At 39.5% G+C, this 24953-nt stretch overlaps 1 protein-coding gene across 1 annotated transcript; it reads left to right on the forward strand.

Annotated features, from left to right (window-relative positions):
- Positions 1–1981: 1981 nt before the first annotated feature.
- Positions 1982–12302, forward strand: LOC113048621 (D(4) dopamine receptor-like). The gene is made up of 5 exons (XM_026210486.1): positions 1982–2135; positions 2436–2710; positions 3838–3950; positions 5778–6481; positions 11787–12302. Exons 2-5 carry the CDS (start codon positions 2474–2476, stop codon positions 11987–11989), a joined length of 1257 nt encoding a protein of 418 aa, XP_026066271.1. The 5' UTR covers positions 1982–2135; positions 2436–2473; the 3' UTR covers positions 11990–12302.
- The last annotated feature ends 12651 nt before the right edge of the window (positions 12303–24953 follow it).

Here is a 24953-nt window from a genome sequence, read left to right on the forward strand (position 1 = left end):
ATGAAACGACCTTTCTGTATAAACTTAATCCCAGTAAACGTCTCATATTGGCCCAGGTAGCTTCATATGTGCAAAATCAAACAGTTCATGCTTGAAGGTGGAGCGTAATGAGATGCAACCTTCCGAGTCCTTCTGCTCTAGGGTGAACGTCTTTGTGACAATGGCATTTCAAACTTCCTAATGAAATTATTCTAGACGTCCTCTATCAACAAGACAGGATTAGAAGCCTTTGTGATGGGATGTTCTGGGACAGGGGTGGGATGGCTGGTTATGTTATCTGTGTGCCTTGTATGAAACGTTCTGGTCTGACAGACTTACACCGGGGTGTGTTAGAGACTTTTTATTCTTTCCCCTGCTGTTCCCATTACCCAAGGATGTCATACCTGGGATGACATTTACAAGCAGAACGCAGGGTACGAGAGGCATGGGGATAGATTACCAGACTGACAACTGCACGTGGCACACTGTGTTTTTTAACCTTTGAATAATGGGAGATTAAAGAGTCATCACTTAGTACTTTTTAGATTTCTGCTAATACCCTCACAATGATGGAGCATGCGATCCATGCAATGAGAAGATTGTGTGGCACATGGCCACAGCCAGAACAGCATATCAATTTGACACTTCTACAAATTAACTGAATTGAATATATGCAAGGCAAGACACTACTGAGAAAACTATTGTTTTTATATGTACTTGTCAGTTGTGAGATTTTGGGTTTTTCATAACCTGTTTCAGACTAGTGGAAAGAAATCAGTCAAAGTACACGTTTAAACTTTATTTATTTGTGCATGTATATTTCAATTATAGTACATATTTTTAAAAGACAAAGATGATTTCTGTTTGTTATTAAAAAAAATAAAAAAATAAAAATAACTTATTCAACTTGAGTGTCTTGCCTTACATTAAATGTCCACCAATTTGTTTTATATATATAGGTGGTATTTCAAAACCTGGTCATTAATAACATATTATTTCTGTAAATACATGAAATGCTGTGTTTATGCTAACAGGTTTATTAGTCATTTATGCTGACATTTAAATTAAAGTATAATTATATAAAAAACTACACAAATCACTATTGCGTTTTTATTTTTTGAGTTCATTAATTTTAAATTGGAGATATATTTAATGTCAAATTATGTTTAATAGCGATTGAAATGGATCTTAAAAGGCTTCTCAATTCAATCTGGAATAGGACACAACTTCTCTAACTGCGAGACCTTCATAAGAATCTGCAAGGGAAGAAAAGACAACATCGATCTGAGAGGAGATTTCTCTAACTGCAACATTTTCATTAGCTAGCATGGGGGATGTGAACTGGAATGGGTTTGATTGGGTTTTTATTTATGCAAGTGCCTCCCGCCTTTATTGTGGTAGACACACACACACACTGGAGGTTGTCATGGCAACTTTCACCTGTTGTTGCGAGAGGGGAGAATTTCAAACAGTCCGTTATCACACAAGCAGAGCATCCTCTGATCCCATACTCCAAAGTGTCACCAGAGAATAAAGAAACCGAGGCAAATTGCATGATGACAGCCAATCTGACAAAAAGTCAATATCTGGTGCAACTCATTTATATTGACCCAAAAATTCATTGATTTCATGACATATTATACGCCTCTGTGCCTCTTCAAATACTAATTCCAGAATGACACGATGATATCATCAGCTATTAAACAAGAAACTGAACCTGCAGTTATAGAGAAAAGATGAGAGAAAAGATTTGTCAAACTTATTTACAACATAGTGTGAGATACGACAACTGCAGCAAATCAGTTCCAGTAGATTTAAGCTTGTTCTGTTAAACATAGACAACCTTATGAATGCAAAACTTAATAATTAGAGGGTGTCAAACTCAATCTCAATTGTGTCCTATTTTATCACATCTAAGTCATGTGAATTGCTGACGATGCCTATATATAAAATAAAGAGAAGATTCAATTATCACCTCTCTTCTCTTTCAGACTGAATGCACGAAGTGTGAACTCTTTCAACATGGCTGCTGTTGGCAAAAAGAGTCGACTTTATCCCACACACTTCCAGAATGTGATTACAACACTCTCAGATGCCAGACAAGCCAACATGCTCCACAAACCCCAAAAATCCTGCCTTATCGTGACGGATTCAAGGTATGAACTTTGACTAGAATGAAAGCAAACTAGATGAAGTAGGAGAAACAAACATCTGAACGCATTTACATCATGAAATGACAACATTTTGTTTGCATTCGATGACAAATAAGAAGACGTGTGACCACATTTGCAAACATTCTGCATATAAACGACTTCATATTTATGGCCTCTTGTCATATTTCCTGTCCTAGTAACATATGGGTAAGAACATAAACATGTATTAGCATACATTACACACACAAAGACACATTTGTCTCTAAAAAATGCCGCCACTTTGTCAATCTTTCCTTCTCACAGATGTTAAATCCGGGTTGGCAGCTGAACTTCAGGGCATCATGGTCAATGTGACGCCCAGTATAGACCCAGCGGCCGCCTACGAGAGGTACAACTACCTCGCGTTGATATGTGGCGTGCCTCTCATCCTCATCATCATCTTGGGGAATGTGCTTGTGTGCCTCAGTGTGTTTACTGAACGCTCCCTCAAAACCGCAACTAACTACTTCATCGTCAGTTTGGCTGTGGCTGACCTCCTGCTGGCCGTGCTGGTCCTCCCGCTCTATGTCTACTCTGAGGTGAGCGCCAATGGCCAAAGAGAGACGGTCTAAACTTCTCTATGTTTCAGAATTCTCTCTGTCATTTAGATGATGCTTTTACCTCTCCAAACTATGCTACACTTATTACCGGAACAGTCTGACTGGAGCAATTGGGGTTAAGTGTCCCATTCAAGGCCAGATTGACGAGATGGAATGAACTGGTTGTCTTTTTTTAGAATATTTGAAAATATTTCAGTAGGAGATGCGGGTACATTAAGCATTGAGAGCTACAGGGTTTCTGAAAATTTATGAGTCATCCGATGTCATGTGATATTGAACTTTTAATTCTTGCTCATTGAAATGTTAATAGTGGACAAGTGCAATATGTTTGAAATCAATAAGCAGAATATGACTGAAATCAATACCTAAGTCACTCAAATCACTACATTGTATCAAACAGCTAGACTACTAGTCTAACATAAATGAAATTAAAAATGAGTCACTAGTTCTGTTTAACATGGTGATTGTTGATTGATGGTCATTGTTCTAATGAATCCTATGGCACTGGTGATTATTTTTACAGATCAACTTTTCGATTATCAACCTAGATCTTTAAAATCAGTATGGGAAACTGAATGAAGTCTTTTTAACTTATGTAATTCAACAAGAAATGAATGTAGGCAGCCACTTTTGGACTGAACTGACTGGAATGTGAAACAAGGTCCGTATGACAGGTTTGCTGTGGTGGGGTTGAAAAATAAGATGGCTTGGTGATGTCAAGACAAACCCAAGGTGCATGCATTAAGAAATATAGGACAATTTTTTGACTTCATGATGACTTTATGCCATTTTGTGGTTCATTTTTGGGACAATATTTCTAACATTTCATGGTGTGAATTGTTGCCTTTGTGTTTGTGAAGTGACTCTTGATGCAGGTGCATGATTGCCCTCAGAGACTTCGTTTCTTCGTTGTATGGTTATTTTGAATTAACAAAGGACTTGTTGTATATATATTGTATTATTGTAATATGTTGATATTTTGAATGATTTTGGATAAGTACAGTATATTGGTATTTATGTTTGTATTAATGCCCGTTTCAGGAATAGATAATTGTGTGTCCTGTAGTCTTACACAATCTCTCTCTCTCTCTCTCTCTCTCTGTTAGTTCCTGGGAGGCATGTGGACTCTGAGTATGTACATCTGTGATGCCCTAATGACTATGGATGTAATGCTCTGCACTGCTTCCATTTTGAATCTATGTGCAATTAGTGTGGACAGGTAAGACACACCCACACACCCTTGCTCACCTACCACTCTCAATTAAAAAAAAGCTCAGACTTTATCTCATAAAAAATGAACAGGGTAAGAAATCACTTACAGTGTGTTATGTTGGAATTGCATGTAAATAAATACAACACATTATGGTTTACTTTTAAAAGTAAAAATTATTATATAAATAGGTAAAATTATGGCATGAAGACCATTATTATATAAGAACTTAAAGATAAAACATTTAAGTTGTGACAAACATTTATGAAAAAGAGTAAATACAAATTATGAACTAAAAAGTCAAAACTGTAACAAAAACAATTAAATAAATAAATGATAATAATTATGACTTTTCATATACCATGATGTATTTTATTTATTTATTTTTTAGTAGAAATTGCCTTTACAACTTCATAATTATGACTTCATATCTCACAACTTTAACCTTTAATCTCACAATTATTCATCTGTATCTCATTTACTAACGCATGTATTTTTTGCCCTTCCATTAAGCTTCAATACAGCAAAAAGAAGGAAAACAAATTATCTGTTTATTGTGGAAGTCCTAAACTTTCAGATGAATTTTTAATGATTTTTTTGTTTTTAACATTCAGCAGGTCTGTTTTGTGCCTCTCTGAGCGTTCACACAGTGAATTTTAAATCGGTGGTTATGTGTGATTGGCATCCAGTGGGATGCTAATGAAACCACAACATGGAGCTGAATTTCATTATTTACACAGTGCACAAAGCATCACCAATTGACATAAACAATATGAAACAACATCAAGAGGTCCCATACCAAGCCAAAGCAGGGTCAGTCCATCTTTGACACATACTAAAACATAAGCAAGCTGGTTTCTGAAGTTGAAAACAAAGGTTTGGGGTCGAAAATGGTGTAGATGATTGAAAAGATGAATCAGACTTATGAGGTCTCATGCAATTTAAAATGATTGCGCTAGAATCTTCCACTGTCTCAGCAGGTCACTGTGATTTAAAAACACAAACACAAAACATGGTTTAAAGAGTGTTCAATCATGATTTTATGCATAAACACATTTAGAAACAACCTAAAGTAACTGCAATAAAAGCAGACAAATAAAGGTAGTTCAAAGAGATAGTTCACCCAAAAATTGAAATACTGTTATCATATGCATATGCATATGCCCTTATGTTGCTACAAACCTGTATTACTTTCTTTCTTTGCTGGAACACAAAAGAATACATTTTGAAAAAAAAAAAAAAAAATTCAACCATTTTTCTTTGTATAAAGAAAGTCAATGGGGACCAAAACAACACTGTTTGAACCCTCTACTGAGTCCTATTTGTTGTCGTCCCAGTTTGAGGAGGAGAAAGTTATTAATATCTTTTTGCCTTAGTTTAATTTTTTTGTAACTTATTTTTATGTTTTCTTTTACACATGACCGTGGATTCGTCTGTACTCTGAAAAATATGAAATTTTAATTTGAACTGTAATTGAAGTCTAAGTCACACAAAGCGCAAAAATGTTAATGATAATGCTAACTATAAAGTTGCAATAGTCACAATACTTTTATGAGAATAGGGAATTACATGGCACAACTGTAAACATAACGACACAACGGAACAATATACTGTAACTGGAATTACTTTCAGAAGCTTTTTTTTTTAACTAATGAACAGTGAAACCGCTGATAGCCATTCTGCTTTAAAGAGCCTGAAATTGCAATGCACACTTTTAACAGGATGTTATCATCAATTGGTGTACACGCCAATATGCTTATGAATATAGTTATTTTTATGAGTGTCAGTGGACTTTTCATATATTTTAAGAAAACTTTCTCTACATCTCTGTTACAGGTACATTGCAGTAGTGGTCCCTCTGAAGTACAACAGGAACCAGTTTAGTGTTCGTCAGCTAGTCTTGATCACAGCAACCTGGGTGCTATCCCTGGGTGTAGCCAGTCCTGTCATATTCGGTTTGAACCAGGTGCCAAACAGGAACCCTCATGTGTGTAAGCTGGAGGACAACCAGTTTGTGATCTACTCCTCCATCTGCTCCTTCTTTGTCCCCTGCCCTGTCATGCTTTTCCTGTACTACTGGATGTTCAGGGGTCTAAAGAGATGGAGCTCTGGCCGTAGCAGATCACACCTCCACCGGCCACCCAGAGGGCGTAGGAGCCTGTCTTTGCGACTAGGAGCAGCTCTACAGAAAGAGAAGGGACAGGCAAGGGAGAAAGTAGTGTACCTCATGCCTGCAGGTCTTAGTCCGACATCTCTCACCGCTACCCCAACTACTCCAATCTCCCCAGCCAGCCCGGTAACCCTTACCACAGATGAGCTGGCAGAAGGTCAGATGCCGGCAGCAGAGAGTGACCCCATGACCAACCAGATGGACAGTGTATCGGACGCAGAGAACCCTGAGCGGGCCACTGAGGATGAGAGCGGCCGGGAGAATGGTGTGGGGAAGAACCATCGGCCACATACGGGACGATGCCACAGCAAGAGCAACAGGGTGAGCGGACGGGAGCGGAAGGCGATGAAGGTGCTGCCAGTGGTTGTGGGTATGTATCTGTTCATTTCAAATGGTTGGTATTGTGCTTTCCCTTTCAGTCGGTCACACTCGACGCCACGTCTGTGACCAACACAAAATGGGATATCGCTTAGATAGACCAATCTACTTCGAGTGTAAACTAAACGAGCCAATGCACATTGGCATGTAATTACTGGTGCAATGAGATGCAATGTCGTGTTGCAAGAGGCCAATTCCCCTGTGCGCCACAGCACTAAAATAGTATTTCCTAAAGAGCAAATTTCTCTAAAAGAGCTTCACGGGTGCGTCTTTGTCAACACGACGGATCGTCCTTATAAGGATGCCGTTTCACCCGTGCGTTTCTGGGTGCGGTCTTTACCCGGCAACGGGTGATGGTCAGGATCGCTGCCTCACGTGTCTGGGCATCAAGCACACTGAGGTGGCTTTTGTGAATGAGTCATGTTCTCACTGCCGGAACATGATCAACTCGGAGCTGCGAACCATCCTCTGTTACCTTCAGGGGGGTGGAGTCCCTTTGCCCCTGCCGCGATTTGGGGCTCATTCACGCGGCCGACAGACGAGAACCACTTCCGCCAGTAGTGTGGGTGGTTTAAGGATAACAGTGGTAACAAACCTTGCAGGGAACCAACCCTCTGGGGGCCATCACTCCTCTTGCACCTCCAATCCAGTGGAGCAACCCACGGAACGCGCTGGGCCCTCTTTAAAGTGCGTACCAGCGGAATCCAGTGGGCCTCCCCCCGACCAGATGTCGATCTTAGCATCGGATGGAGAGCTGTCTGTTGAAGATTCGGCCACGCTTTGACCTGATTTGACCTTGAGCTTCAAGCAATGAAGGTTCTCGGCTGCCCAGAAGCAGACTGAGGCGATCCGACACATCCTGCCCCGGCGGGCAGCTGCTGCCTCCACCTGTCTGCCGGCCGCAGTGCCCCAGCCTGCTGTTGGTGAGGGCAGCCCTCTGAATCCGCCCCCGCTTCCACGCCGCATCTGCAGCAGCCTCTAAGTGGTGCTGTAGAGCTGGGCGCAAGCAGGCTGCCCCTCCCGTCCTGGCCCGGAAGAGCGGAAGAGCAAGAGGCCCCGGGACGGGTGACCCAGAGCGATGTAGCTGGGTCCCCAAGATTGGTTTGCAGCGACTGACCTGAAGGACGTGTTCTTTCATGTATCCATCCTTCTGTGCCACAGACCTTTTCTGTGGTTTGCATATGAAGGATGGGCATATCAGTACAAGGTCCTGCCCTTTGGGCTGTTCCTGTCTACCCGTGTCACAGAGGCAGCTCTTGTTCCCTCAGAGAGCGGGGTGTTCGCATTCTCAACTATCTAGATGATTGGCTGATACTAGCACAATCTCGGAATCAGTTGTGTGAGCACAGGGATTTGGTGAGCCTGTTGGGCATTTGGGTGAACTGGGAAAATAGCAAACTCTTTCCGAGGCACAGGATCTCTTTTCTCGGTATGGTGTTGGATTCGGTCGAACAGGCAGCACGCCTCACAGATGAAAGTGCGCTATCGGTGCTAGCCTGCTTGAATACATTCCTGAGGCATATGGTGGCTGTGTCGGCACTTACACCGCTCGGCCTGTTACATATGAGACCACTCCAGCACTGACTTTATGGGCGAGTCCCAAGGTGGGCGTGGAAGCGCGGCACTCACCCGGTCCAAGTTACACCAGCCTGTTGCCAGACCCTCGCCCTGTGGTTAGATCTTGCATTTTTTCAGGCGGGGCTGCCCCTAAAGCAGATCTCCAGGCATGCTATGGTTTACACGGATGCCTCCACCACCGGCTGGGGGGCCACGTACAATGGGCATGCAGTCTCAGGGGTTTGGACGGTCCTGCAGCTGCAGTGCCACATCAATTGCCTAGAGTTGTTAGCAGTGCTAGTTGTACATCAAGCAGTTGTTAGCAGTTGTGTACATCAACCAACAAGGTGGTCTGCGCTCCCGTTGCATGTCACAACTCGCCCGCCACCTCCTCCTTTGGAGTCGGAAGGTTCTGAGGTCCCTTTGTGCCATTCATATTCCAGGCATGCTCATCCATACTGCCGACGAGCTGTCTCGAGCAATGCTACGGGGAAAATGGTGACTCCATCCCCTGACGGTCCAGCTGATTTGGAGATGGTTCGGAGCCGCTCAGGTAGACCTGTTTGCTTATCGAGAGACCTCTCATTGCCAGTTGTTTTATTCCCTGACCAAAGGAGCTCTCAGCACGGAGGCACTGGCACACAGCTGGCCACGGAGCCTATGCAAGTATGCATTGTCCCCAGTGAGCCTTTTCGCACAGACACTGTGCAAAGTCCGGGAGGACCAGGAGCAAGGCCCACTTGGACCTGGTTCTCCGAACTAGTGCTCCTCCCCACAGCCCCTCCTTGGCAGATTCCTCTGAGGAAGGATCTACTGACTCAGAGACGGGGCACCATTTGGCACCCATGTCCAGACCTTTGGAAACTTCATGTCTGGTCCCTGGACAGGACGCGGAGGTTCTTGGCCCCCCTTCTCTCCAAGAAGAACCCCAAAAATGCACGATTGTGGTCGTGCTTTCCTTTCTGCAACAAGGGCTGGAGCAAAAACTGTCTTCCTCCACTCTCAAAGTCCAGGTTGCTGTTTTTGCTGCATACCATGACCCCATGAATGGGAAGTCTTTGGGTAAGTATGAGGGTTCAGGTTCCTTGGAGGGGCCAGGAGGTTAAATCCTTCCCAGCCCCCCTCTATACCCTCTCGAGACCTGACTCTAGTGCTTAAATCAATACAGCAGGGCCCATTCGAGCCTTTGCATTCAGTGAAGCTCCTGCTTGCACTGGCCTCCATCAAGAGGGTAGGTGACCTGCATGCATTTTCGGTTGATGATTTGTGCCTAGAGTTTGGGCCGGCTGTCTCCCAAGTAATTCTGAGGCCCTAGTCTGGCTACATGCCCAAGGTTCCCACTACACTCTTCAAAGACCAAGTGGTGAACCTGCAACCACTGCCCCTGGAGGAGGCAGACCCAGCCCTGGCTTTGCTTTGTCCCGTCCGAGAATTGAGATGCTACGTAGACCGGACACAAAGCTTCAGGACCTCTGGCGAGCTCTTTGTCTGTTATGGAGGCCGGCAGAAGGGGAATGCCATCTCTAAGCAGAGGATGGCCCACTGGATTGTGGAAGCCATAACCCTGGCTTATCAGGCTCAGGGTGTGCCCTGCCCATTCAGGTTGCAAGCTCACTCAACTAGAAGTGTTGCATCCTCCTGGGTGCTGGCTTGTGGTGCCTCGCTGACAGATATTTGTAGAGCTGTGGGCTGGGCGACCCCTATAACTTTCACTAGGTTCTATAGCCTTCGTGTAGAGCCGGTATCCTCCTGTGTTCTCACCTCAAACGGGTAGTGACACTGAGAGGCCTCGGTTAGTGTCGGCTTGCTTAAACTGCTCCAGAGTGTCCATACTGTAGACCCTGTTGAGATCCTCCATCACCCTAGGCAGCTGGAAGCCGCGGAACGTCCGGCGCCAGGCCTTCATGATGAATCCGTGAGAACCATGGAAGGCTGGGTTCCACATTGAGACCTAAGCTGTACTTGTATGTGTATAGTCCACGTTATAGCCTTAGAGCCTGTGTTTTCCCGCCAGACTTCTGCCTTCCCAAGAGGGTTTTAATCACCTCAAATTTCTCCATATAGACCTAAACAGATGCTATATGTGTTTTTGCTCCCGAGACCTCCTTAAGGAAGGATGGGGCTTCCGCAGCATTCCTGTTCCAAGCAGAACGGTATGTTTTCCCAGTGTTATCCAATCTCTCCCAGTGAGATAGTGCTTTGACAATGATGAGTGGAAATACTTGTTCCGAGCCCCAGCCTACACCTAATAGGGGTGCAGACAGCTCGCACAGGGCACTGGAAGAGGAAGCACCCATAGCGCTTTAGTAGGGATCCCATTTTGAATTGGTCACCGACGTGGTGTCGAGAGTGACCGACTGAAAGGGAACATCCCGCTTACGTATGGTAACCCTGGTTCCCTGAAGGAGGGAACAGAGATGCCACGTCCCGTTGCCATGATTGCTGTACTGCTACTGAGCTGCCAGGTCTCCGGCTCGGCTCCTCCGCGGAAACCTGGTATGCTTTTCACCTGCTGCCTTCTTATGCTCATGCAGTGATCAGCAGCAGCTGGATGTAATAATTGCATGCCAATGTGCATTTCCTCGTAGTAGTTTACACTCGAAGTAGATTGGTTTATCGAAGCGATATGCTATTTTGCATTGGTCACCGACATGGCATCTCCATTCCCTCCTTCAGGGAACGAGGATTACCGTATGTAACAACATACATTTCTAAAGCAGCATTATGTGCATTTTAAGCTGCATATTAAAACTGTTTTTTAAAATTTTATTTAATATTGTAATAGTTTTTTGTGTTTCTTTGAAATTCAATTAAAAATTTTAATAAATTTTTATTAGCAATTTCCTTTTGGTTGAGCAAGGAATTTTTGCTTAAGGGGTTAATGCAATTCTGTCATCATTTACTCACTTTTATGCTCTTTTGTATGCAAAATTGGAATTTGGAATTGGCATAGATGATTGAAAATATCTTGGGGGCATCATGAACATTCTCCTAAATTGATGCGTTTGTGTTTCACAAGTTCTTTTTTTTTTTTTTTATGGAACTGTCTCTTTAAGATGAACAAATGCTGGTGAGCAGCAATGCTGGTCTTTTCAGTCAAGTGTCTTGCCATGATCTGAGGTTTTTAAAATCAAGACTGTGCAGGTATACATCAGTAAATACAATGTGTGTTTGTATGTTCATTTGTTAAGATAATGAATCAAGTTATTAATAAATGCATGAGCAGAAATTAGAACTAAATCACAGTCATCAGGTTGTCAAGTATGATGAAAGCACTGCTAAAATGTCACGTTCTGCAAATTATAAAAGTTTCCATGGTTTGATGTGACACCTGCTGCTTTTGGATTATTAACATAAGAATTGCTTTCTAACAAAAGTCCTTTTCAAGTATAAAATATATAAAGCTTTATCCAGGGCAATGAAAGCACTGTGATTCTAAACGTGTGGTCACCATTGTTTCCCGTACCTCATAAAGACTCAAATCTTGTTGAGAAATCAGCATGCTGCAATACAAAACTATAAAAAAAAGAAAAAAAGAAAAAGAAAATACAAAAGTTAAATAAAAACGTAACGGACACTATTATGGAAGTTCCCAGAGGAAACAAATCGGGCACATAGAGTTAGATACAGTTTGCTCTTTTTGCTGCCTGTAGTCTGTTCAATCATGCACATGAAAGGGTTGTAAGAATTACCAATGTAAGGATAAACATAAACTTCTAACATGAATTTCTTCTCTCCAGGTGTTTTTCTGGCCTGCTGGACTCCTTTCTTCGTGGTCCATGTGACTAAGGCACTGTGTGAGTCATGTGACATCGGGCCGATGCTGATCAGTGTGGTCACGTGGCTTGGATATGTGAACAGTGCTGTCAACCCTATCATCTACACTGCCTTCAATGTGGAGTTCAGAAAAGTCTTTCACAAACTGCTTTGCTGTCGCTCATGAGGCCAAATGCTCTATTTAGCAAAAATCTTAATTGATAATGAATCACTGAATAATTCAACAAATAATCATAAAAAAACACCTTCAAAATCTGAGCACACAATGGTCTTGGAATTGTCTAAAGAAATTAAACAATAAAAAACAACAGATTACTGAAAGCAATGATGGACACAAACAGCACAGTGGAGTGTACCATTGAGGAAAACTTCTGATGCCTTTGTTAAGTGAACATTTTCTTGTAAAATTATTGCTTGAATGCTACAGTATATAACAAAATACTGTTAATTGCATAGCCCAGAGGCATAAAATATGTGAAAACAGTCATCTGTGCTTGATATGTGATTGGTATCAGTGTTAATTAAATATTTCTAGATTTTTTTTTATTTTTATTTTTATTTTTTTGTGTGTTGGTTCCTTTGAATATAGTTAATGCAGAATTAACAGGCAGGTCTTTTTTATGGTTGAAGAGCAAGTCGACACATTTAGATCACAAGCTATGTTTGGAATGGCATACTAGCATACTGCATACTAAGCAGTATATTTAGTATGATGCCTAAAAAAAATTATGCAATATATGGAATGATAAACACATTTAAACAGTTTCAGAACTTGACACATTGTATGCTTACTTCAAGTACAATTCAGTTATCATCTTGTATATGGTTAATGTGCACTTTTATTTTAAATATTCGTGTTAATGTATTCTAAAATGAGAAATTTGCATACTTCACCCAGTATGCATATTATATACTATAATATGGCTATAGTATATACTAGAAATTTGCTGTCTACTACAAGTATAGTACTATGCTTATGCTATTCTGAATACAGCAATTGATTCTGAAAGGTGCTTGTAGTGAGATTGTTACTTTTTTTTTATTAACACAGGCATGCACGTTTCATTTTCTTACGTCACCTTTAGTTAGAACAAATTATGTTAAGAAGTTAATTCTGTGGCTTCATACAAATTAAAATGTTCCAGCTAATGTGCAAGAGGTTCTACTTTATATACAGTTGCCAAAATCATTGGATGCCTTTCTCTGCCCTAGTGCTCACAGTCTGCCAATTTAGTTTTATTGCAAATGTGATTCACAAAATGTGTACTGTAGATGTGCTCAGCAGTGTCTGATAATAAAACTGCAAAATAGCATGGGGGATCGTGGGTATCATCTGGGGTGGATTATAGCAATTGTGCTTCTAAGAATCAATGTTGTAAAGAGACTTGTGGAATGAGTATTGCTGTTCTTGTACAGGATCATCAGTGCATCTGTCATTTTATTGAGATGCTTTATTGCTTAAACTGTATAAATACTTTATGCAGTAGACTTCATAATTTTGATGCCACACTAACAATATGGGATTTAACCTATGATTTATGAAATTCATCGTAATGGTAATACAGTATAATTTGGGGAAAAAAACAATAATAACAAAAATAGAAAATTGCAAAATGTAAGACTTTTCAAATGGTCTCATTCTTTTGGACCTCTTTTGGTGTATATATATATATATATATATATATATATATATATATATATATATATATATATATATATATATATACACTACAGTTTTAAAGTTTGGGCTTAGTAATCATTTATATTAATAGTTTTATTCAGCAAGGACACATTAAATTGATCAAAAGTGATCTTTTGTAAAGTTAAATTATAATCTGAATTTAAGAATCCTGTAAAAATTGTACAGTCGTTTTAAAAGAAAATAATAAGCAGCATAACTGTTTTAAACATTTTTTTAATGTTGTCACATCCTTGGACTTTTGTGTTATGTTGTCATTGCCTATGTGCTCCGTGACCTAGTTTTCCTCCGTTGCCCCGATTAGTGCATCTGTTGTCCTGTCCTTGTTAATCATCTTTTTGCTAATTTGTTTGCCTGTATTTATAAGACTTCAGTTTCTGTCTACTCATCGTCTGGTATTGTGAATGTTGCCCTTACCTGTGTCTCCTGCCTGTCTCCTGTTATTAACCTTTCTGTGGATTTATTAAAGACTTTTTGAGTGGATCTTCATCTTTGTGCATCTGTCTAGACCATGTAACCTGACAGAATACCAGACGGATACGGATACTTTTTTTTTTTGCAGCAATATTCTTTTTTTTTTTTCATCATTCCCTTCCCATGGCTATCCCTGCTGTTACACTCTTCTGCCTGGAGCAAGGGGATTAATCCCTCGAAGACCACACAAGGGACTTCATACATCTGGGTAATCTCACCACCTTCCCGGACTGCTCGTTGCGTGTTTAATATCTAATCAGCCTCAGCTAGCGGTTCAGTGCTAGCCTACCTGTTGATGTTCCTCGAGGGAGTTTTGCCGCTTTTATTGGAGTGTTTGCTGGAGAGGAATGGACAGTATTTCTCCATCTGCCCTGCTGAGGAAGATATCTCCAGCCCCACTCCCGAACCAGAGACCAGTCAACCTTCACCACAGCTTTGCACAGAGCACAACCCAGAGCCCACTGCAACCACTGAGCCTGCCTGCAATCAAAGAAACCAGGACAACAGGAGCAACTGAGCGGAACATCGTCCCGGAGCCTGAGCTCGATGACGCAACTGACCAGGTGTGCGAGCCGACTTTACTGTCCATTCTGGAGGGAATTCATATGGAGATTGCGGTCTAGGAGGGAAGCCCCCATCACACTCTCGACTCTACAACTGGTCACTGGGCAATATTATGAGGAAATAATGGTTTTACTAAAGAGGATCTGATTGACTGGGTTGGGGAGGCAATTCTCTCTGTTTCTGAATCTCCTGAATCTCTGCTGGTTCTGTCCAGCTCTTCTAAGTCTCCTGGATCTCAGCTCGTTCTGTCCAACTCTCCTACGTCTCCTGGATCACCATTGGTTCTGCCCAGTTCGGCTCCTGAGCTCCCTGATAATCTCGAGTTTCCACCCAGCCTCCTTCTACCGCCTCCTCTACCAGCAAGTTTCTCAGCCTCATCTCCACTGGTTCCTTCCAGTCTCCAGCTCCGTCTAGGCCTGAGAATCCCTGTTTTCACCTCCAGACTTCAGGTCCTGAACCCCTCCTCAGTCCTTCATTCATCCAGCTCCACTTTGGTCAGTCATCAACCATCTGCTGCCTTGGGACTCCACTCCTCTGGCTTTGTCTCATCACTCTGTTCTTCTGGCTCTGTCAGGCTCCTTCTTCCCTTCGGACTCTGTCGCTCTGGCTCCACCGTAGTCTTCCGGATCCCCGTCTCCGACATTGTCACCTGATCCATCAGCTCCACCTTGGCCTTCCGGATCCTCTGTATCACCCTGTCTCTCAGCCTGCTCGGCTCCACCTGGGTCTACATCTCAAGTTGCTCCATCACTCATCCCCAGGGTGTCTTCTGCCATTGCTCCACCATAGCTCCACCCTCTCTCAACTCTGCTCTGGGGCCACATCCTGGCTGGTCTCTGGGTCTCCACCTGGTTCCTCCTTCCATCTGAGCCACCTTGGCTTCTCCTGTCTCCATTCTGGCTTCTCTTTCTATCTCCACCTTGGACTCTGTTTGTTGTCCTCCTCCCGGGTGTCCATCTTCCGCCTGAACCTCTACCAGTATTGTCTGCCTAACTTCCTCCCACGTCCCCCTCCGTCCTGCCCTCTGTTCCTGTGGTGCGAGGGAGCACCTTATGGGAGGGAAGCAAATAGTCAGATTCTTGGACTTTTGTGTTTTCATTCCCCATGTGCTCCGTGACCTAGCTTTTCTCAGTTGCCCTGATTAGTGCATTATTGTCTCCTGTCCTTGCTAATCATCTTGTTTGCTCATCTGTTTGTCTGTCTTTATAAGCCTTTAGTTTCTGTCTACTCATTATCCGGTATAGTGAATGTTACCCCTGTGTGTCTCTTTCCTATGTCCTGTTATTCACCTTTCTGTGGATTTATTAAAGACTTTTTGAGTGGATCTTTCATCTTTGTGCATATGCTTAGACCTCATTACATGACAATTGTAATAGCATATTAACCCTTTAGGCGCCAGATGTTTTATCCTAAAACATTCAATTTTGACATCTTAATTTCTAAAGGCTGTATTTTAAAAGTGATAAAAGATAGAGACTTTCTGTCAATTATAAAGATATTAAGGATGACCCAATGTTTATGTAGGATAAAGTTTAATGTCTAGCATGGTAAAAATCTCCTGCCTCGTTCCACGCAACACTAACACGCCTGCTAATTTCGCGATGAACACTTCGACCCAGGGAAACATTGTTCACACCACTGACATTAGATAATGATAATAATAATAATAATAATAATAATAATGCCAATATTCGCTGACAATATTGCTCTGATAAAATTGCTCACTCTCACACTAGCTCCGCTTTTGTTCACACTGACTACGTTTAAATGCTGTTAAAATTCAGGTTATGGTCGGGTTAAGGTCACTATTTGGGTTTCTGAAACATTCGGGATAACCCGTTTACATGCGTGAGCAGAGAGAGTTACTCCTGTATACATGGAATGTGTAATCAGTTGCCAATATCCCGATGTAAACAGCGACGCACGGTTAGCGTCTGGACGTAATACGCAATATGCGTCATTTCCGATTCTTCTTCCTGTATCCAAAGACTCAAAAGACCAAGATTCCTTGCGAATAGAACATGCGCAGAACACACATTTTGATGGGGATGCCGAAACGCGTTTACAAGATCAAATATTCGGGTTAGAAAAGGGGTACCCCAGGTATAATATCCCGGTTTAAAAAAAAAAAAAAACGGTATTTTGCCGGTATTTACATGGCCGTGTACGACCGGGTTATTGCTAATATCCCGGTTTTGAACGGGTTATTGGCTGCATGTAAACGTAGTCACTGATTCAATGCGCTCTAGCTTGAAGATTTTGTATAGAAGCATGACGTTTTTTGAGTCACAGATGAAGTATTACATGTCTGCTATCTGGTGAATCTCTGCTATCTCTATGAAATTTGACACCCTATTTGACAAAATCGGCCGTTTTATTCAGTGCCGCATCTTGTCGAGTAAACTCGACCGTGTCACCAAGAGGGTTAAAATTATTTATGAATTCTGAAGCTTTGCCATCACAGGAATTAATGACTTTTTATATATTTCAATAGACAATTGTTCTTTTAAATTACTATTATTGTTTTTACTCCATCCTTTCTGAGAACAAGAGACTTAAAACATAAAAAAAACTTTTGAATGGTACTGTATATATACAATCATTCAAAGTTATTCATAATAAATGTACATTTCACAAGAAAGGATTTTAATATGCAACCACAGACCAAGTGAGGGAAAAAAAATAAGATTTGTTTGTCTTATATTGCAGAAAAACTACTGAATATTAAATTTTTTTTAGTAGGATTGCCATAATGCAGTCAATGGAAACCCGGCTGATATGTTCAGAATGTTTATGTCAGTTTGAGCTGAACACTGATTAATATCTATGAGTCATAAGAGACACTATGTATCCTGCACATGTATAAATCAGAATCAAAATGCCCCAGAGAGCACTATATCTGTACTCATCAGATAAATAGTTCCAAAATTAAAAAATCGTTCATTATTTACCTTCATATCATTTCAAACCTATATGCAATGGCTGTTCATAGTGACCAGGAGCTTGAAAAACCACAAAATAAATTTGAGAGTGAGTGAAAATTGGCAGAACTTTAATTATGGGTGAACATTTCCTTTAAAGTAGTCTCATTTCCCAGTGGGAATGAATATAGCATTTACAAGTAGATATACCAGCAATCATGCAGTTTGCTGCATGTTGATAATGAGAATTGGTTAATGAGTTGAGGTTTACAAGTGATATTAATTTGCCGTACCTTCTGTGCTAGATTATAGACATCAGATGTTTAATGTAAAGTGTGCACTGCTGCATTACAGAGAACTGAATTGAACTGTGAGAATGCTAGAGTTTCAAACTCCACATGAGGGTAATTAGCTGCTAATTTGAAATATTGATGACTCATCCAGCACTACACAGTATGTTGTCCAACCAAATGCTTTCTGTAAGAATACCTTTTACCACCTGCCACCAACTAGCAATGGCAATTTTGGCTGACAGTTATGGCATAAATTAAAACCTACTGGCTGCATGGGTTTGAAGCTGCAATGAACTGGAAGTAGCAACAGATATTTTCTTCTTTATTGTGACGTATAAATGAATGAATTATTAAAAAAAAGGGTAGTGGTTGTTGATTGGATGGAGGCAGATCTGAATGTGTCCTGGTAGTCGATTGACCAGACACTAACTCAAACTCAATGCCATATACTGTAGATAGATGGATGAATTGATGGATTGATGGATGGATAGATAGATAAGGTGTTGCTTGCAAAAACTACTCAAAGAAGATGAAAAATGGCAATTAAAACAACAAAGATGAAGATGGAAATGACAACAACAGACACGGGACAAGGTCGGAAGATTCATACATTTGCACAAAATATAAATTGAGTACAAAGAGCACAAAACAGTAGTGCCAGATGCCTGTACTGACTTTATAAGGCTAGAACAGTAAACAGTGCACAAGATATAATGCAGGCATGTATCCGGTCTACACCACTGAAATAACCTCTAATGTAGCCAAGCAGCAATTTTATATAAGATTTATATAATCACAAAGATTAATTCAACATCCTTCCAAGTCTTCACAGTCTTGTTCTCAATCCATGTGAGTGCACTTACATATGCTGATTAAAAATTAGGTGTATAATATATTAGTGTACAAAGGATAACCTTGACATATTTTCATCCTGACACAGACCTATTGACAGAGCAAAATCATGTAAAAACCATCTGCAGGCTTACTCACACCACAGTGTCAGAATGACTCACAGTGTCAACTCACTCCTCTCAGAGCTTTTGTGATTTGGTTCCATTTAATGTAAGATGCAAAACCTATTCATCTTACTCCTCTTGTTTCCCTCTTATATTCTCTCCTCAAAATTAGTTTTGAGCTGCTTTGCAATGATGTGTATCATGAAAAAGTTCTCTACATATACAGACAAATTGAATCTCTGCAAGATTCATTAATGGTCGCGCGGTACAACTTGGAGCTGTCAGAAAATTCTGAGCTTTAATTACAAGTTCTGTGAGGCTGTGAATGATTTTTGCAAGTTGGAATGCAATTATGGTGAGAGGGTAAGAGTAGGTCATTCAAATATTCTATATATATATAGAACATTTATATAGAATATTTATATATAGTATACATACTGTTTCATATCACGTACACGATACAGTATATTCTGTAAAAATGGTGAGTATAGAAAGCTAACCAATGCTATCATTTACAGAAGTGTTAGCATACATGTTAATCATGGTAGCAATTACAAAAAGCCTGGAGATGACAAAAGAGAAAAGAGATGACATGAAGAGTAAAGTGGAGACTGAGGGAGAAATTATTTGACTCTGTATAGCATTCATAGATTAAGCACAAATCACGTCAGTCACACAATCAAAAGCCAGTCTAAATAAGTGAAGTTGAGCCTGGTTGAAGACTCATTAAACAGCTTATTTCCTTCATCAGTAGAAGAAGGAAAGGGCAATTTTCCAGTGGCCAAATCCAGAATAATATTTCCTGCTTCATAGGTTCCGCTCAGGAAAGTGACTGAAAGCTTTGAAGTGCTCCTGTCACACCGGGGAAAGCACAAAAATGCCCTTAAATTCTGATGAAGGGCATATTTCATCAAAATAACTGCAGCTCAATGAGAGATATTTCTGACATGTGTGCCCACAGTCTTATTTAATTGTGCATCCAGCGCTGAAGGAAAGGTCAGTGGATCAGAACAATGGCTGAGTGGCCACTAAACCCAATCAAACCAAGTGAGGAAATTGGCCTTTACGGAGACAAAAGATAGGAGATATCGGCGGACAGAAGAGGGTAAGAAGAAATGACAAATAAACTAAAAAGAAAAGGAAATGCAAAGACAGGAAAAACAAAGAGAGAAGAGCGAGAGACACTCAGAGAATCAATGGAATAAATGGAGATTGGACAAAAAATATATTATACTGTATATGATTTCAATACGGCAGTCTCTCACAATGAAATGAATAAACCACAGATCTACAGTATAACAGGGAACATAATATAGATCAGTGGTATAAACAGGATCAGCATGGTACAGCTAATCCAACGCTGAATCACAGAGTGGCCTGGAGATACACACAGCTCTTTCATTCAGAGATTTGATCAAATTCATGATGCAAGAATTAATTAAAACTCATTTTCATTATGTAAGAGTTTTTCTAACTGGGTAAAGTAAAGATTTAAATGTTAAGTGTACCATTTTTTTAAAAATGTTTGTCCAATATACAGAGACTGTGTGTGGTCTGTTTGGGGCGGGGTTACTTGTTTGTCCAACCAATGAGAGATAGGGGAGTTTTTGGGGAAACACTTTAAAAAATATTTTCAATTAATGGCACTGTAGTTGCCCAGAATTTACTTTTAAAACAAAAGTATACATATGTAAACTTAAATAAATAATAATAAAAAAATTCTAAAGTTACTTTTACTAATCATTATAATATATATTTTTATTTAGAGCATAATCATTGTTAACATAAAAGTATTAAATATGTTTTTTCATAATTAAAGCTGAAATAAAATACAATAGCACTTTATAATAAGGTCCTATTAGTTTACATAAATAATGTACTAACAATGAACAATGCCTTTGTTACTGTAGGCCTTATTAATGTTACCACATATGTTACACTAATGATAACAAATAGAACCAGAAAAATAGAATAATAATGGAATAAAATATTACATGAAAAATAAAAAGTTGTTACTTTGGCAACTAACTAAAATAAGTTATTATAAACCTATATAGAAATCTGAAAACTAATTTAAAAAAATGACAAAAGCACATTAATGACTAAAACCTAAATTAAAAATATAAAAAATAAAAGCAAACTCTAAATCTTAATACTGTAATAGTGTATAAATGATAGTAGACAGCTAAACCAGCTGAACACAATCCCACAATCTGAACAATTTGCAAATCACTTTAAGGAAATCTAACTCGTATACATTTTAGATTTGTCTGTGAGTTTGTGCACATCAAAAATAATTATATTCCATGCAGTAGGCCTATTAACATACAGATTGCAATGGTGTGCATAGTATTCAATATTTCAATGCATATGTGACTGAAAATGAATTAAAAACACAATTTTGTAAGTGTATATTCTTGAATGCGTGCATGTGTCCATGTGCACACTGAGCTCTCTCCTCATGAGGACATGTACATCTGTCAACCCCAGCGGGAGCTCTAGAGGTGAACTCAGTCTAAGAGCCATCAAGTTCCCAAACAAACAAGGAAATCTCCAACGGCCCCTGCTGCCCTGCAAATCATCTCCAGATAATGTGCCTAAGAGGTGCTGAAGCTGACAGGGAAGGACATGGATCAGAAAGCAGTGATGGAGGATAATGAACTCCTCTGTGAGCCCCGCCGATCAATGCAAACAACCATCTGATTGACTGCGTAGCTACTAGAGCAGAAACTGAAGGGGTTTTTCTTAGAATTTGCACATCCCTTGAGAACCTACAGGTGTGGTAGCTGGGCCCAGCTATGAGAAGTGAATGTCCAAGTGTATAATCCACAGTGCAAGAAGTGTAAGCCAATTATCTCCCCTTATATGTGGTGTTAAGGAGTGGTCCCACTGAAAGCAGATCAGCCTAGCAGCCTGTTATCTCATACAGAGAGAGGAATAGCAGAAGATTGTAGGTCAATTGGACGTTCTCTCACTCAAGTTCATAGATAAAACCCTGGCACTTCAATAGATTTTCAGTTATCAGTTCCAGCAGTTATGGTGCAAGAGCCACACAGAATCCTTAAGCAGTAAACATCGATACAAGGGAAGGAAATCTGTCAAATCATGCACAGGTCCCATTTCAAACATTAACGAAAGCGAATGGAGACCAGGTGCTTTCAAGTTAAAAAAACAAACAGCAAAGACACAAACAAAAAAACAAGCAAACAACAACAAAAAAATATTATTGTGTGTTATTATCATCAACTAAAAAAATAAATAAGTAAATGAAAGGAATATTAAAAAACAAAAATATGACAAAAGCAATAAAAAAAACATAATACAAAACGCAAAAAACATAAAACATGAAGGAAATAAACAAATAAAAAAAATGTATTCTCAAATTGATATGAAAACTTAAATTAATAAAACTTTAAATATTGATAAAAACTAGTACTTATGTATAATACTAAAATAACACTAAATACTTTTATTAATTATTAATTACAAACATATTAATTACTATTTGATTTTTACATCATTCTCTAGTATTAGTTATACCATTTGTAATTTACAAATAATTTTTTAAAACATATTTTGCATGTGTTACAGTCATGGACATTTTTGGAAAAAAATATTCTAAAAATGAAAAAGTATTTTTTTTTTTTTATTAAGAATTTATTGATAAAACGCACGTAATTGTCACTAAATTGTGTCAAAATGCAAAAAGAAAAAATGCTTTTGTGTGTAATGTGACCTGGAATAAATTATTATATATAATAATAAATTGTAAATAAATTATACCAAATCTCGGTAAGGATCTTGAGATCCTTTAGACAGATTGACAGCAAACAGGCCAACCCGCCCTCAGTCTGAATTTTACATCATGAGGCAGCAGATCATGTGTAATGACAAACTATTAGCATTTGCACACCTTGGACTGTATTAGCGTCAGCGCCTGAGCTAATGTTCTCAGTTTAACCTCCCTCTCATCAGCCAGAGTTATCCTGTCCTGAAAATGCTGTCTAAGCCCTCGCTCTGCTGTGTGAGAGCTCTTAATTCCCTCATTGTGTCTCTCTCTCTCTCCCTCTCAGCAGCCCTGACTTAATTAGCCAGAGAAATCTGTTGTGTTTGGCACTGTGGCTGCCCGCTGTTCCCTGTGGTGCAGGTTCCAGTCCCCCTCAGAGGACAGACATGTGGCGAGGGACAGGAGTGTCTACCGCAGGAAGTGACAGCAGGATCCCCTGAGCTCAAAAACAAAGGATATCCACCAGCCGATCAACGGTGAGGAAATACTGAGGGCGTTCGGTCTAGTGTGTGATTGTGTTGTCTACACTTCACAGGACATTGACAACAGGTGCTTTCTTGTTACGACTGTAGCAAAAGCTGATGTTCCCAGCATGCTTGAGTTTTGTAAACCGTGCTGTTTTGACCAGTTTTCATGATTAAGTAAATGCTTGATGCAAACAAAAGTATATATTTTGTGTCTGTATTAATAGACAGGTTGATAGATGTTCAGTGACCTCTGTAGATCAGTCTCAAAACAATCGGATTACTGAAGCATCCATTCAGCATAGCTTGGCAGGCCTGATCTTATAAAGATGACAGGAATACAGATAAATGGCTTTGTGACTTTGACAAGAATATTTCATTTGTCTTCACTCTTACATATTAAGCGATCTGTATCAGAAAGTCTGTTATTTTTCAGTTTGCCGACTAGCCCTGCTTCATACTAATAGTCTTATTATGCTTGAGTTCATGTCCAAAGCTGCTCTAATGAGTCTGATGTTCTCATCTGAGGAGACGGCATGAGTCATCGCACTTCTAAACATGCTGGACCTCGCTCGAGTTGCCGACCTTTCTCTGTAGTGTTTCTTAATGCGTTTCTGCAGATTTTTTTTTTTTAGAATTACAGAAAAAGAACTGGTTATCATGAACTGATGTAATGTTATTCTCAAACTAGCCTGAACTACTACAATTCTGTTCCTGTATCTTACACTCTCAGGTAAAAAAGCTTTTAAAGGCTACCTTATTTGTCCCTAACTGGGTGCATATTATTACCTTAAAGGGACAGCGCAGCCAAAATTAAAGATGCTGTCATTATTTACTCACCCTAAACTAAAACTAAAAATAAATCTATTTTAAGCAGTTTTTAGATACTTTGGGAATACACTTTAATAGCTGTTAACTAGTGAAATTAAATGGTATAATGTGATTTGTGACACTATTCTAAATGTTTTATTAATTATCTATTAATTATTAGCTAATTAACTTATTTTTACCATACATTTTGGGGGACTACATCTATCCAGCCTTGTTGTATATATTAAAATAAATAGTGTTCCTGTAGCTCAACTGGTAGAGCACTGCGCTAGCAAGTGCAAGGTTGGGGGTTCGATTCCCCAGGAACACATGATATGTAAAAATTTATAGCCTGAATGCACTGTAAAGCGTCTGCTAAATGCATACATTTATTTATTTCAATTTAAATTTATATTATTGCAGTAATAATATTAATAATGTGAAATAGTATTGACATTTCAATTAAATATTTACTATTTGAATATAGAAAATAAAATTTAATATAATTTATTCCTGTAATGACAAAGCTGAATTTTCTGCAGTTATTGCTCCAGTTTTAAAATCATTCTAATATGGTGATTTGTTGCTTAGTTATCAATTATAATAAAAATTTTAAACTCTTGTGCTGCTTAATACTTTAGGCAGTTGTTGTTAAATATTTTTAAGCTTTATTTTTCCAGCATTCTTTAATGAACTGAAAGTTCAAAAGAACAACATTTATGTCAAATGGAATTGTTTGTTACAATGTAAAAGTCCTCATTTATTTTCTTTTTTTATCGTACGAAAACAAACTTGGATAGTAGTGTGTTTAATTATTTCTATATGATAATATTTATGAATTAATTCTAAAATTATGCTTCTATTTTTTTTTACATTAATTTACAATTAAATCAGTGTTGTAGTGTTGTGTTAAATCTTTTAAACTTTTTCATGGATGTAGGTAGGTAAACACATTTTAAATTTCCATTTTGAACTTTTTTTTTTCTTTCTTTTAAATGATTGACACTTTTCATAATCTCTTAAACTGCACTGGCAATCACCGTGGAGGAATGCACTATATGATCTCTGCAGATGAGTGCTCTCAAATATGAGATTAAACTAATCAAATCAAAACAACACAATACAGTGGCATTGCTAATTCTACATATACTGCTGCTAAAAC

Source organism: Carassius auratus, chromosome 29 (assembly GCF_003368295.1).
Source record: "Carassius auratus strain Wakin chromosome 29, ASM336829v1, whole genome shotgun sequence".
Taxonomy (NCBI): domain Eukaryota; kingdom Metazoa; phylum Chordata; class Actinopteri; order Cypriniformes; family Cyprinidae; genus Carassius; species Carassius auratus.